Source organism: Balaenoptera musculus, chromosome 7, assembly GCF_009873245.2.
Source record: "Balaenoptera musculus isolate JJ_BM4_2016_0621 chromosome 7, mBalMus1.pri.v3, whole genome shotgun sequence".
Lineage (NCBI taxonomy): Eukaryota > Metazoa > Chordata > Mammalia > Artiodactyla > Balaenopteridae > Balaenoptera > Balaenoptera musculus.
Genome location: NC_045791.1, coordinates 51,192,393 through 51,208,783, shown reverse-complemented (window position 1 = coordinate 51,208,783; position 16,391 = coordinate 51,192,393). Strand labels below are relative to the sequence as shown.

At 38.1% G+C, this 16,391-nt stretch overlaps 1 protein-coding gene across 9 annotated transcripts in view; it reads left to right on the top strand.

Moving 5' to 3' along the window:
* Window positions 1-16,391, top strand: part of FASTKD1 (FAST kinase domains 1) — a 43,840-nt gene that overhangs the window by 4,516 nt on the left and 22,933 nt on the right. The window contains exons 1-4 of one of the 9 annotated variants that reach the window (XM_036857127.1): window positions 7,565-7,646; window positions 9,667-10,186; window positions 12,706-12,774; window positions 15,409-15,534. In XM_036857127.1, the coding sequence (XP_036713022.1) occupies window positions 9,852-10,186; window positions 12,706-12,774; window positions 15,409-15,534 (530 nt within the window). In that variant the 5' untranslated portion in view covers window positions 7,565-7,646; window positions 9,667-9,851. Of the gene's footprint in view, window positions 1-7,564; window positions 7,647-9,666; window positions 10,187-12,705; window positions 12,775-15,408; window positions 15,535-16,391 lie in introns of those variants that run through there. The other 8 variants (XM_036857126.1, XM_036857124.1, XM_036857125.1 and 5 more) reach the window with 8 other exon arrangements.

The window sequence follows — 16,391 nt, the reverse complement described above, 5'->3', positions numbered from 1 at the left end:
GTGAGTGAGCCATTTAAAAGCAATCCTCTGGCCTCAGTCAAGCCTTCAAATAACTCCAGTCCTTGTTGACATCTGACTTCAATTACATGAGAAATTGTGAGCCAGAACTGTTTCGCTAAGCTACTTCTGAATTTCTGATCCACAGAAGCTGTGGGATAATAAATGTTATTTTAATTCATTGTTTGGGCATGTATTTTATACAGCAATATATAACCAATACAGAGAAGAAAAAATAGATGGAATGTCACGGAACTTCTCTCTTGTCTAATTCTACTTACCTGTTTTTTGGCTTCATTCTCTTGACTGACTCCTTCAAGAGGCTACGTCACATCTTGATAAACGGAGTCTCTGCCAGCTCCAATTATAAAATGCCAGAGAAGTCTTTGGTTAGCATTGCAGTGACAGCCCCAAAATTTGTGCCTCCCCTTACAAAGTGAGGGTTGTCACTGGGAAATGTTTGTGCCTCCCCTTACAAAGTGAGGGGTGTCATGGGGAAATGTCTGTCCTGCTAAGAACTACGTTTTCTTGCATCTGAGTAAGCATATGCAAATACTTCTCATCAGTGGAAAGTGCATGAAAATGATGTGTATTACATCCAGACCAAGATGTTTATGAAGTGCTATGCCTTTTCCATGTCATCTCTTCCTGTTTCCATCAGCTGGATCCAGAGTATTTTAAAGCCTTGGGAGATTGTTGAAGAAGCCTAGTTTCCTGAATCTCTGTGTGGAGAAAAGTCCTCCACTGACCAGGGATACCCACTGGTTGTAATGTGATGTGATTGAGAAATCAAATTCTATAGATTAAGCCACTGATATTTGGCTTTATTCATTACAGCAGACATCATTACCCATCTAATAGGCCAAGGGCCTGAAGCAGTACTAGATTTGGTCTAGCCTGGGTCATTTCAGTCTTTGTAGTGTGAAGTATGGAGTCTGATACCAAAAGAGGGGAAGTAGGTGGGCTGGACTACTACAATTAACCTACCTTTACTTTAGAACAATGAAAATTTTTGCTTCTACCCATAGATAAATACACTATTGTTTGTTCTAATTTTCTATTATATTGCCAATATTATGTTTAACTTTTTTAAAGTGCATGTCTATTGTCACATATATTTCACAGTAATATAAACAAGTGTATAAATTTGAACATTCTATAGAGGTTTAAAATTTAATAATTGCCCCTAACCCTTTCCAATTACATTTCCTTGAGGTATCTAATGATATTCTTCTCTATTCCTATTCTAACATTAAAAATCCTTATTTAGTATCCTTCCTCCCTCCCTTTGACAAAAATGAGATCACATCACACATATTACATATTATGCTTTCATTTGCATAAAAATATATCATGAACATCTTTGATATCTATACAGCATTCCATAGTATGGACATGCTATAATTTATCTAGCCATTCTCCTATTGGACATTTCAGTTGTTTCAAGTTTTGGTTAATATAAACAATACTGTAATAAACATCCTTTTATGTATATCCTTACATATTGAGGCCTATAAATCTGTAGGAAAGATAGCCAGAAGTGAGATTATTGGATCACATAATACATACACTTTTTTTTTTTTTTAAATTAATTCTAGGGCTTTCTTTCTTTCTTTTTTTTTTTAATGCTATTCTTGTCTGCTTACATTCTTTTTTTTAATGTATGTATGTATGTATGTATGTATGGCTGTGTTGGGTCTTCGTCCCTGCGCAAGGGCTCTCTCCAGTTGCGGCAAGCGGGGGCCACTCTTCACAGCGGTGCGCGGGCCTCTCACTGCCAAGCACAGGCTCCAGACGCGCAGGCTCAGCAATCGTGGCCCACGGGCCGAGTCGCTCCGCGGCATGTGGGATCCTCCCAGACCAGGGCTCGAACCCGCATCCCCTGCACCGGCAGGCAGACTCCCAACCACTGCGCCACCAGGGAAGCCCAATACATACACTTTTAATTGTGACATGTAGGGCTGATTAGTATCCTGAAAGGTTGTAGCACTTCAAGGTTGTATGAAAGTGGCTATTTTCTCCCACGGAAGTTGTTTTCAGTCTTTCCAGTTTTTGCCAATTTAATGGGTAATAGAATGGTATCACTGTATTTTGTAATTTCCTGATTACCAGTGAGGTTGGCCATTTTTCTATTGAATCCTTTTTTAAAAATTGTAAAATATACAAAACATAAAATTTACCATCTTAACCATTTTCAAGTGTACAGTTCAGCAGTGTTAAGTACATTCACATTGTTGTGAAATCAATCTCCAGAACTCTTTTTGTCTTTCAAAACCCCCCATTAAGAAACTCCCCATTACCTTTTGCCTCCAACCTCTGGCAACCACTATTCTATTTTCTGTTTCTATGAATTTGACTATTCTAGATACCTAATATGACTGGAATCATATAATATTTGTTCTTTTGTGTCTGGCTTATTTCTTTTTTTTTTAACATCTTTATTGGAGTATAATTGCTTTACAATGGTGTGTTAGTTTCTGCTTTATAACAAAGTGAATCAGTTATACATATACATATGATCCCATATCTCTTCCCTCTTGCATCTCCCTCCCTCCCACCCTCCCTATCCCACACCTCTAGGTGGTCACAAAGCACAGAGCTGATCTCCCTGTGCTATGCAGCTGCTTCCCACTAGCTATCTATTTTACATTTGGTAGTGTATATATGTCTATGCCACTCCCTCACCCTGTCACATCTTACCCCTCCCCCTCCCCCTATCCTCAAGTCCATTCTCTAGTAGGTCTGTGTCTTTATTCCCGTCTTGCCACTAGGTTCTTCATGACCTTTATTTTCCCTTAGATTCCGTATATATATGTGTTAGCATACTGTATTTGTTTTTCTCTTTCTGACTTACTTCACTCTGTATGACAGACTCTAGGTCCATCCACCTCACTACAAATACCTCCATTTCATTTCTTCTTATGGCTGAGTAATATTCCATTGTATATATGTGCCACATCTTCTTTATCCATTCATCCGATGATGGATACTTAGGTTGCTTCCATGTCCTGGCTATTGTAAATAGAGCTGCAATGAACATTTTGGTACATGACTCTTTTTGACTTATGGTTTTCTCAGGGTATATGCCCAGTAGTGGGATTGCTGGGTCGTATGGTAGTTCTATTTTTAGTTTTTTAAGGAACCTCCATACTGTTCTCCATAGTGGCTGTATCAATTTACATTCCCACCAACAGTGCAAGAGTGTTCCCTTTTCTCCACACCCTCTCCAGCATTTATTGTTTCTAGATTTTTTGATGATGGCCATTCTGACCGGTGTGAGATGATATCTCATTGTAGTTTTGATTTGCATTTCTCTAATGATTAATGATGTTGAGCATTCTTTCATGTGTCTGTTGGCAATCTGTATATCTTCTTTGGAGAAATGTCTATTTAGGTCTTCTGCCCATTTTTGGATTGGGTTGTTTGTTTTTTTTGTTATTGAGCTGCATGAGCTGCTTGTAAATCTTGGAGATTAATCCCTTGTCAGTTGCTTCATTTGCAAATATTTTCTCCCATTCTGAGGGTTGTCTTTTGGTCTTGTTTATGGTTTCCTTTGCTGTGCAAAAGCTTTTAAGTTTCATTAGGTCCCATTTGTTTATTTGTGTTTTTATTTCCATTTCTCTTGGAGCTGGGTCAAAAAGGATCTTGCTGTGATTTATGTCATAGAGTGTCTGCCTATGTTTTCCTCTAAGAGTTTGATAGTGTCTGGCCTTACACTTAGGTCTTTAATCCATTTTGAGTTTATTTTTGTGTATGGTGTCAGGGAGTGTTCTAATTTCATACTTTTACATGTACCTGTCCAATTTTCCCAGCACCACTTATTTTTTTTTTTTTTTTTTTTTAAAAGCACTTTTCTTTTTTATAGCTACTTTATTTATTTATTTTATTTTATTTTTGGCTGTGTTGGGTCTTCGGTTCATGCGAGGGCTCTCTCTAGTTGAGGCAAGTGGGGGCCACTCTTCATCGCGGTGCGCAGGCCTTTCACTATCGCGGCCCCTCCCGTTGCGGGGCACAGGCTCCAGACGCGCAGGCTCAGTAGTTGTGGCTCACGGGCCCAGCCGATCCGCGGCATGTGGGATCCTCCCAGACCAGGGCTCGAACCCGTGCCCCCTGCATTAGCAGGCAGACTCTCAACCACTGCGCCACCAGGGAAGCCCCCCAGCACCACTTATTGAAGAGGCTGTCTTTTCTCCACTGTATATGCTTGCCTCCTTTATCAAAGATAAGGTGACCATATGTGCATGGGTTTATCTGTGTCTGGCTTATTTCAGTTAGCATAGTGTCTTCAAGGTTCATCCATATTGTAATGTGTCATAATTTCCTTCATTTTAAGGCTGAGTAAAATTCTATTGTATGTATATATGACATTTTCTTTATCCATTCATCTGTTGGTGGATACTTAGATTGCTTCCACGTTTTGGCTATTGTAAATAATGCTGCTATGACCATTGCTGTACAAATATCTGTTCAAGTTTCTGCTTCAGTTCCTTTCAGTATATACCCAAAAGTAGAATTGCTGGATTACATGATAATTCTGTTTAATTTTTTGAGAAACCACCATACCATTTTCCACAGTGGCTGCACCATTTTACATTCTTACCAGTAATACACAAGGGTTCCAATTTTTCCACATCCTTGCCAACACTTGTTATTTTCTGATTTTTTTTGATAATAGCAATCCTATTGGGTGTGAAGTGGCATCTCATTGTAGTTTTGATTTGTATTTTCCTAATAATTAGGGGTGTCGAACATTTTTTCACGTGCCTGTGGCCGTGGAGTAAGGTCTATTGAAGTCCTTTGCCCATTAAAGAAATTTTTTTTGTCATTGGGTTGTAGGAGTTCTTTACATATTCTAAATATTAATCCCTGCAGATACATCATTTGCAATATTTTCTCCCATTCTGTGGGTTGCCTTTTCACTCTGTTGATAGTGTCCTTTGACGCATGCAAGTTTTTTTAGTTTGATGAAGTCCAGTTAACCTATTTTTTTTCTCTTGGTGCCAATAATTTTGGTGTTATATCCAACAAACATATTTTTTTTACTGGCAGAATTACTCCAGGAGAAAAAGCATTCATTAACTTGTAAGAAAAAAGAAAAACAGTTCCTGATGTTGGGAAACTGATCTGATGTTCATAGCTAAGCCTCAATGTTATTTCAAACTAATCTGACACAGTTTAAAGCATATTGGCCTCCTGTGGGAATAAGGAATCTCATAGAACATCAAGATCAGACAAATTCACCGTGCAACACAAAATACCAAAGATTCCCCTCTTGCTAAATGAATGAATGCTACTTCTTTACCAATTTCAGCTTTATCCCCGCTTCGGTCAGCCTTCTCTACAGTTAAAATTTATTAAGGTGCCCAGTCATAGAATTGCCCTGTTTCCTGACAGCACCCAAGATAGAGCAAACCTCATCTTCCCTAGGCCCTCCCCGAAATTACCCACCAAAGCCCAAATCCTGTAAGAGGTTCTTTCTAACACTCTTTTACTGAGCTGCCAAATGGTTTCCTACAGTGTTCATTTTCCTGAGCTGTAACAAGAAGTCCATCAACTGCAGGTTCCTGGTGGGTTTTGGCTGAAGGGCATTGACATTTGCTAAGAGGAAAGTTAGAGCCACCCTTTGTTAACCACTTGTCAGCCCTTGTAAAAGATGCTTCTTCGTGACTTAAATCGTTAGCTAAAATGAAATTTTATAGCTGTGGATTTAAATTATTACCTTAATTTTGTCCTCAGGTGTGATTTGTATATAAATATGTATTTTATGAATGCCCTAGACTGCAAGTAAAGAAAAAAGTCGCTAACAGTGACTAAACAAAAAGGAATTTCTTTTCTCACATGGACAGTGTTTCTAGAGGAAGGCAAGCTGTTGGCATCTGTTTGTTCCTTAGACTTGTCTCCTAATAATTCCACAAACGGGTGAGAAGGAGACAAACAACCCCTAACAAGTGAAGAAACTGTCCTGTCACTATCGTTTAGGCCTTACTGTTGCCAGGAGCTGATCTGGCACTCATAGCTCAGCCTTGGTATTCTGTTGAACATAACAAATGCACAGAATACCAACATGAAACAAGGTTACTCTCTGACTGATGGGTCAAGACCAAAACAAGACCATTCCGTAATTATACCTGAACTCAGACAAAAACAAGAATATTGTCCAAACCGGGACTTCCCTGGTGGTGCAGTGGTTAAGAATCTGCCTGCCAATGCAGGGGACATGGGTTCAAGCCCTGGTCCAGGAAGATCCAACATGCCACGGAGCAGCTAAGCCCGTGTGCCACAACTACTGAGCCTGCGGTCTTGAGCCCGTGAGCCGCAACTACTGAAGCCTGCATGCCTAGAGCCTGTGCTCCGCAACAAGAGAAGCCACCGCAATGAGAAGCCCGCGCACTGCAATGAGTAGCCCCCACTTGCTGCAACTAGAGAAAGCCCACACGCAGCAGCAAAGACCCAACGCAGCCAAATATAAATAAGTAAATCAATTAAAAAAAAAAAAAAGAATATTGTCCAAACCACAAAAAATGACCAAACATCCACCTATCTTGGCTAATATGAGTGAGGGCTGCTGCTTCACCAATTACAGCTTCAACCTCACTTCTTTCTGCCTTCTAGATAAAGTTTATTAAGATACTCAGTGAAATTCTCACAGCAGCTAATGTAGAGAAAAGTCCCTCTTAAACCCCCGAATCACTTAACACAAGGCCAAATACTATAGTAAGTTCTTTCTAACACCATCTTAAGTTGACACCCCTTAGGGTGTGTTCTGCTTCATTGCAACCAACCAGTAATTCCAACTTTAGGTGTATTCCTGGTGGTCTTTGACTGAAGGGCACTGACACAGGTCATGCTGAGTCTCATCCCTATGCTTTTTCTCACATTTGTTCTGAAACCCCTTCTATCCTGTGCATTCAGATCAACCTCAGTTTTCATATTTATTATCAGTTGATCTAGTTCCCAACAATCCAAATCAGTGCTACTCCAAGAGTGCTCTGCGATTAGTGGTTGCCTAGGGTGTTCGGGGTGTGGGGGGAGTGACTGCTAAATGGTTACAGGGTTTCTTTTTGGAGTTATAAAAATATTCTAAAATTGATTGTGGTGATGTTCCACAACTCTGAATTAAGAAAAGCCACTGAATTATACACCATAAATGGGTGAATCGTATGGTGTGTAAATAATTCCTCAATAAAGCTCTTAAATTTTTTGTGGTCTGGGACTGGTACCTGCCTACCACTACGCAAGTGCAGGAACTGAGAGAAGTTTGATGCTTTTATAGCATTCGATAGTTATTCCATACGCGTTGAACATAAATAAAAATCTTGACGTGTCTTTTCCATGTTTAAGTTTTCAAATTTCACTTTTCTAAGTATTCATTTCTATTGTATATTATAAAAATATCAGTCTTCACGGACTGGGAGAGAACCTCATATAGTTGAGAAACACGTGCCCTAAGGACCTATAACTTCAAGACGTGGGGCCCGAGTGTCTCAATGAGGAACTACAATACCCAGAATTCCCGCCAAATGCGTATGCGACGTCTATTCCGCCGACCTCGGCGCGACGTGCCCTTGGGCGTGTAGTGCGTGCCTTTGGCGGTGCACGCTGTGTTCGCCCGGCGTTTTTTCATGGTTTGGGGACGGGCACCGCTAGAGGTAAGGTGATGTCTTTCGAGGAAAGGCTAAAAACTCTGGGATATGAGGGAGGCGTGAGCGACACAACCGAGCCTGTTGCGTCCCTTGCTGGGAGACGTGGAATAGCCTGGAGTTCTGAGCCCTCGTAACCAGGCTTAACCGCGATCCTTCAGAAAAGTTCCCAGGCGTTGAGGGGAAAAACTTGCCCGCAGGTCCCGGCCGGGTGGCGGCGACAGGTTTTCTTTTTGCTCACAGCACGTTCTCGGGCCGGGGACCTTGGGTTCGGCTGAGAAACGGAGGCTTTCTTCCGGGTATTGGATTTCCCGGAGCGCGGAGGACTAGGGCAGGGCTGATCCCTCTCCCAGCCAGGACCGGGAGACCAAATTCATTCGTTCAGCGCCACTGTGTGCCAAGCGCGGAGGATGCCTACCATTTGCAAAGGGTGGTGTTGTGTATCCTGCACAATACCTGTTCACGGCGGGTAACCTATCTCTCATTTATAGTCCCAAGGCCCGTCCTTTGGTTAAGTCACTTCCCCAAGGTCACTTAGCTGGGGACTTGACACCTTGGTATTGTAACCAGTGAGCTCCTTCCACTTTCAGATGTGAATAGGCAGGAGACTCTTTTTTTTGTGCAGAGTTTTTTGTGTATGTGTGTGACCCAAGTCGGCTTGGGTCGGGATGCTGTACAGATTGCCACAAAGTAGTCAATATTGTGTCATCGTTTTTTCTTGGGTACAGACCGTTTGGCATAGCCATAGGATTCTGAGGCATACATTTAGTGTTGGTTTGTTGATGTAATGAGGATGTTCAAGTTGAAAGAGCTGTGTGGTTGTCCCAGCTTCATTAGTACTAGAGTAGTTTTTTTTAACCTTTTTGAACCTAGTTTTTCTCTGTAAAATGCAAATGATAACATCTACCTGGCAGGTTAATTGAGAGAATTTAATGGGATAACATATTTTAAAAGTCCTTTGTAAAATGTTGCAGCAGTGTTAGATGATAGGATTTTAGTCCCAGCTTTTCTAACTATTGTTTCTCAACTAGAAATATAGACATTTTTAATATATTTTAAAAACAAATTATTCTTTTTCTTTATTGTGTTTGGTTCTCCTGTTGCATCACTACGCAACCATGTTACTTGATTTCTCCATATGTCCTGATTGGGCTTTAATCATCTCATTTATTGCTTAAAACCTACTTAAGGTCAATAGTGATTAAACTGTTTGAGTTCTGTTAGTGTACAAGGAGAAAGGAGCAAGAAATTATCTTGAAAGCAAATATACCAGAAATTATCCCTCTGAAAAAAACATTTTTTATTATGGCTCTGAATTAATGGCTACTCTTCGTAGAAACTATAAAGGCAATATGTTTATTTATTTCAGTTTTGTTCTTTTATTTAAAAAGATGCTTCTTTTTGGTTTGGGATTTTTTTTTCCCCTTCTGCTTTTATAGTCAAATTTGAAAGCTTCATGTTAAGTGTCAGATTTAACATTTTTAAAATGGAGTGCGGGGGGCTTCCCTGGTGGTGCAGTGGTTAAGAATCCACCTGCCAATGCAGGGGACACAGGTTCGAGCCCTGGTCCAGGAAGATCCCACATGCTGCGGAGCAACTAAGCCCATGTGCCACAACTATTGAGCCTGCACTCTAGAGCCCGCGAGCCACAACTACTGAAGCCCATGTGCCACAACTACTGAAGCCCACGAGCCTAAAGCCCGTGCTCTGCAACAAGAGAAGCCACTGCAATGAGAAGCCTGTGCACCGCAACAAAGAGTAACCCCCACTCACCGCAACCAGAGAAAGCCCGCACACAGCAGCGAAGACCCAATGCAGCCAAAAATAAATACTAAAATAAAATTAAATAAATAAATAAAATAGAGTGTGGAAGGAAACCCCTTTTCCTGGATATTTAGTTTTGGGTTAAATCCTGCTCTCAGGTTCAGGCTAAGAACAAAGTGTGTAGTTAATGGAGGAAAAGCTTGTTATTTTAATTAGAATTTTGGAATTTGATAGTTATAACTGTGTTAAACTGATTTCTTTACAGAAATTGCATGTTGGAATGGGATTTGGAGTCATCATAATGGAAGCAAGCTACATGAAGGAAAAACAGTTATTTTTATAGCAGCATATTGCACCTGACTGCTAGTTGCAAATGGTTTTCTTTACCTAAGAAAATTTGTGATGTAAATGAAAAGATAGTTTTTTTTTCCTAGACTGATTGTTTACAATATGCTTCGCCTAAGAGCTATTTGTCCATTCTCCTGGAGAGTGTTTCAGTTTCGACCCTTTAGTTTCGAACCATTACTTAATCAGATGAATAAGTGTACAGATGAAGAGCAAATATTTGATCTTATTGAAAAAAACAAAGACATACTTTCAGAAAAGCAAGTGGCATGTGCACTCAGTATGCTTTGGCAGTTTCAAAAGCAGAAGAGCAGCTTGTTAAAAAATGTGGAATGTATTAGAGACCATCCCCAATTTCTTACTCTTCATAATTTAACTACAACTAAAATGGAATTCATGAATGACAGTACCTTGGTGAATGTGTTGTACATCATACAACAGTAAGTAATGTACTTTTAGATTTTATAGAAATGATTGTAGTTTATTTTTATATTTAATTTTCTAAAAATCTCTTTAAAAGAAAAAAATGTTTTTTCTCTTTAGTTTTCCTGATAAGCTAATTTTTTTAATTTTATTTATTTATTTTTGGCTGCATTGGGTCTTCGTTGCTGCACGCAAGCTTTCTCTAGTTGTGACGAGCGGGGCTATTCTTCATTGCGGTGCACGGGCTTCTCATTGCAGTGGCTTCTCTTGCTGCGGAGCATAGGCTCTAGGTGAGCAGGCTTCAGTAGTTGCAGCATGGCGGGCTCAGTGGTTATGGCACACGGGTTTAGTTGCTCCATGGCATGTGGGATCTTCCCGGACCAGGGATCGAACCCGTGTCCCCTGCATTGGCAGGTGGATTCTTAACCACTGAGCCACCAGGGAATTGCCCTGATCATCTAATATTTTAAAGATATGTAGAGGATATTCTTTGATTATGGTAATCATTTCACAGTGTATATACATATCAAAACATTATGCTGTACAACCTAAATATATATAATTTTTGTTAAGCATATGTCAATAAGGTTGGGAAAAAATTTGAAAAGAAATTTTACATCATTCACAAGAGAATCCAGCCTTCAGAAGAGCTGGATGCCCTAAATGAAGAATTCAGCATCTATATAAAGGAAAAAAGGACACAAAAGTTAAAATTAATCTGTTTATTAGTCTCATTGGTGAAATTATCCAACGTGCAAGGGCCATTTAGCTATAGATGTCAGCACTGTACAGAGCAGAGATACAGTTGTTTTTATTAGGGTGTCAGCGTATACAAGAAAGGGGCTTAAAAAAAAAAAAAAAAAGAAAGGGGCTTAAGGCTTTACTTATTTTGGGGGGTGGTGTTAGACTAAAAAAGAGTGACATCCCTTTTTTGGTGGTCTTTCTCAGATTTGCAAAGTTTTTTCTCTGAGGTACATGGTGGGATGGGTAAGATAATCAGTTTTGTTTTCTCAGTGGTCATATTAGTTTGGAAAATGCTGAATCAGACGAAATTAAACAGATCTTTATTGCAGGACTCTTCAGAGCCTTCAGAGCCTGCAGGACTCTTCAACATACATATGCTAATGTATATTGTGAACCTTTCAACGGGGGTATTTTCCAAACTTACTTATCCACAAAACATTGTGTTGAACACCTCACAAGAATACTGCACAGATGGAGAAATGCTGCTTCATGGTGATTTGCCCCCAAACCGCATTTCTGTGTATCCCTCCTAAGTCATATTTTAGTAAGGAAAGGATTTTAAGAGTAAAATATAATTTTGTTTTCAAGTTTTTAAAATAGCATGTAGTTTGATTTTGTTTCATGACTCAACCTGAAAGTCTTTGACTTTTAGGAGACAAAATAACCTAGCCTTAACATTATAAAGATGTTGAAATCGGTTAAAAAGAGATTTTTATATGTACAACATATAATATATATTGCTTAATTATATATAGAAAATACCCATTGTTAGTGAAGGTATATGCTTTGCATTGTTAAATGTGAAGGAACTGCTGTATGCTTCTGGTGGTATAATACGTATCCAGAACTATAAAAATGTCCTTGGACCCAATAATTTTGCTTCTAAGATTTATCCTAAGAAAGTAATCTGAGATACATGTAAAGATTCTTGGGCTTCCCTAGTGGCGCAGTGGATAAGAATCTGCCTGCCAATGCAGGGGACATAGGTTCCATCCCTGGTCTGGGAAGATCCCACATGCCTCGGAGCAACTAAGCCCGTGCGCCACAACTACTGATCCTGTGCTCTAGAGCCTGTGAGCCACAACAACTGAAGCCCACGTGCCTAGAGCCTGTGCTCCGCAACAAGAGAAGCCACCGCAATGAGAAGCCCGCACAGCGCAACACAGAGTAGCCCCGGCTCTCCACAACTAGAGAAAGCCTGCGTGTAGCAATGAAGACCCAAAGCAGCCAAAAATAAATAAATAAATCAATTAATTAAAAAAAAAAGATTCTTGTACATGGTTATTCATCCCAACATTGTTTATAATATTGAAAAACTAAGATCCTAGTAAGTTGGTGAATGTTTAAATGATAATTTATTCACATAATTAATAGTATACAACCACTAAAAATTATGTTTTGAAGAATATGTAATGATATGGGCAAATGTCCACAATATAATGTTAACTTACTGAAAAAGGCAGGATATAAAAATGTAAAAGAAATATGTATATGTCTTTAAGTATGTAGAAAAATAACTGGGAAGAAATGCTCCAAGTTAATGATGGTGGGTATTTATGAGTAGCAGAGTTATAAAAGGATGAGAAGGGCATGGGATAAAGTATAGGGGTTTATTAGATTGTACCAAGAAATCAGAATACTGAAATGAGACCAGACCAGAAATAAGGACTGATTGTGTAAGAATATAATAACTTGAGGTTTACTTTTGCATTATAATCCTTACTGCATGTATGTTTTTAATAATTTTAAAATGTTTCTGTATGGAAAATTACTTTCTCTTGATTTTATTGAGGTTTGGTTTTGAGGCCCATGACCCGCTAGTTGAAGCACTAGTTACAGAAGCATGGAGAAGACTGGAAAGGCAAGTACTCTGGGTGTTTCAGCTAAGGTCAGGGTTATCCTTTTCAGGGTTAGCACAGTGAAATCTTATAGGGAAAGAATGGGGAGCTGCTGCCTAACTGTCAAGCTTCATTGAAAAAAATGTATTTAAATTCAGTTTACTTCGAGGGCTTTTTGATCGTGTGAAGTGTGTTAGTCAATCCTAGGGCAGAAGAATAATCTTAGTCCTGTCATGAGCAATTATCCAAGGTATCCCGCAGTATACCTCCCGCAGTATCCAAGGACAATTGGTTCTATCATCCCCTCAGATACCAAAATCCATGGATGCTCAAGTCCCTTATATAAAATGATGTAGTATTGGCATAAAACCTACAGACATCCTCCCATCTACTTTAAATCATGTCTTGATTAATTACAATACCTAATACAATGGAAATGCTATGTAAATAGTTGCTCAGCATGCAGCACGTTCAAGTTGTGCTCTTTGGAGCTTTCTGGAATTTGTTTTTTAACTGAATATTTTCAATTCGCTGTTGCTTGAATCCGTGGATTTGGAACCCTTGGATATGGAGGGCCGACTCAGTAGAGTCTTTAGGGGTTAAATTTGGTCATTGTTGGTAATAGCTCAAAACTTTTTTCTTCAAAGCAGTATTAAATGGTATGTGTATTACGCATCTTGAACAAATCAGTTGTAGAATACGTGCTTTTTTCTTTTTGGTTTTACTATCTACTACTTAAACAATTAAATTACAAATATACAATTATACTTCCCAGTGAATCAGACATTTCTTTTTAATTTTTCTTAATTTCACAATAGCTCAGGTGATAATGACTTTGTTCTATGTGGTGTTTTTTTAATTTGTAGCAATACTTTTATTTTTTCTATAATACTAAGTAATAAAAATTTTTTAAACCCTAATTTGTATTCCATGTGTAGAATTTCTAGTAGAGTCATAGAATAAGTGTTAATTTCTGATTTTTTTATAGTCATGGTGGCCTATGATGTTAAATTTTTGTTACTGCAGTAACTTAATTAAACGATTTTGCTATAATATCTATGAATTTGTTATATAAATATAATTTGTAATGATTCAAATAGGATAGATTATTATGAATTAACACTATATGGTGGATCATAGCAAGAATAATTAGCATACATTTGAAATTCAAATTAAAAACCCTCTGTATTATGGAAGATTTTAAACATTTATGAAAGTAGAGAAATTAGTATAATGAACTCCTATGTACGCATCATCCAGTGTCAACGATTACCAACATATAGCAGTCTTGTTTTGTCTAGATCACCTCCAGTTCCCTCCCTACCCTTCAGTATAGTTTAAATTGTGGTATCATTTCATCAGTAAATACCTTAGTATATATTTCTGATAGACAAAAAGCACTCTTTAAAAAATATATATAATCACCATGCCATTTTTATACCTACGAAAATGAATAATTATTCCTTAAATTCCCTAATAACTGAGTTCAAATTTCCTTGATTGCTCTATAAAGGTCTTTTTATAAGGCAGTTTGTTTAAATAAGTATCCAAACAAGGTTTACTGATTACATTTAGTCAAGTTTTTCTCTGCCTTTTTTGGTAAGTACTCATTTTATTAAAGAATATCATTTAAAATTATACCAATCATAAGTATACATCTTGATGAATTTTCACATACTGAAAATACACTTATACTTCTGTGTAATAGCACCAAGATCAAGACAGAGAATATCACTAGTTTCCCAGAAGTGTCTTTCATGCTCTCTTCAAATCACTCCCTACCTTCCCACCCCAAGAGTGACCACTGTCTTGGCTTCTACCACCATAAATTAGTTTTGCTTTTATAAAAATGAAATCCTGGGAATTCCCTGGTGGTCCAGTGGTTAGGACTCGGCACTCTCAACTGCCGTGGCCTGGGTTCAATCCCTGGTTGGGGAACTAAGATCCTACAAGCCTTGCAGCGTGGCCAAAAAAAAAAAGAAAAAAAAGAGCAAGAAATCATATAGTAAGAACTCTTAAACCTAGTTTATTTCACTCAATATGTTTTAAAAATTCTTCCATGATATTGCACTATTTGTTCTTTTTTTATTGCTGTATAGTATTCTAGGAATATGTGCAATTTATGCACTGTACTCTTGATGGACATTGAGATTGTTGCTATTTAGCATTTAGTTTTTTGCTGTTACATATTATGCTGCTGTGCAATTCCTTATGCTTGTCTTTTAGTGAATTCAAAGTCTTTAAAAATCTGTAACAATTCTCCTTCCTGCTCTTGTCTTGCCATTTACTTGTTGAAGAAATCGGGTCATTTTTCCTATAGAAAAATTCTGAAGTTTTTCAAGCATGATTGTAGTAGAGGTTGTTTTATTTGTTAATATACAACCTTGAGTTGAAATTGTTCTGTCCTCAAAAAATTAATAAGTAAATGATTCAAGCAATTTCAAGTGTTTTTTTTCCCTTTTTAAAATCTTCAAGTAGAATTTGGCTTTTTAACTCTTAGCCTGGGTTACTTTTATAATAATAATCAACATTTTAGAAAAATTCACTTTATAGTAGTAATATATTAGTATTTTTATTGCTTTTTATTTTATAACTGTGTATTATGTTTTAAGTGAAAATAAATAATAATGATCCCCTTTGTATATTTACTTTAATAGGTTTGATATTAACGTGCTGTCAAAATTTTCCTCTTGCCTGGCAGATCAACATTTATGTTTTAGTCCATTAATGGGAAAAATAGCTGATATTGTAAATAGGAACTTGGAAACCATACAGGACTTAAGGTAAATGTATTTAGGGGCTTTGTGTCATGGTGGAAGGATTCTGGGCTTTGAATGCACACACACTTAGACTTGCTAGTTCCTAACTATGTGACTTTAATCTCTTGGAAGTTCACTGTCCTCATCTATACAACAGGTATAGTAGTATCTACTGTGCAATGTTGCTGTGGGAATTAGAGATGAAATATGTAAAGTATAACACAATGTTGTCGAGATTTGTGATTTTTCCTTACTTGCAAGCTAACATGTTTGCCTGCCATCCTTATGAGCTCATTTAACCTTAATTACCTCCTGGAAGGCCCTACCTCTAAATATAGTCATATTGCCAGCTAGGGCTTTAACATATAAATTTGGAGGGGGGGGAACCATATTTCAGTCTATAGCATACACCAGTGTTCATAGCAGCATTAGTCACAATAGCCAAAGGGTGGAAACAACCTTAATGTCCATCAGCAAATGATTGGGCAATCAAAATTTGGTATATACCCACAATGGAATATCATTCAGCCTTAAAGAGGAAGGAAATTCTGATATATGTTATCACATGGATGAACCCTGAAGACATTATGCTAAGTGAAACAAGCTATACACAAAAGTACAAGTATTGTATGATTTCACTTTATATGAGGTACCTAGAGTAGTCAAATTCATAGGAACAAAGTAGAATGGTTGTTTCCAGGGGTTGGGGGAGGGGAGAATGGGGAATTACTGTTTAATCGGTAAGGAGTTTTAGTTTGAGAAGATGAAAAAGTCCTGCAGACGGATGGTGGTGTTGTTGTACATCAGTATGAATGTACTTAATACAACTGAACTGTACACTTAAAAATGTTTAAAATGGTAAATTTTACATTATATATATT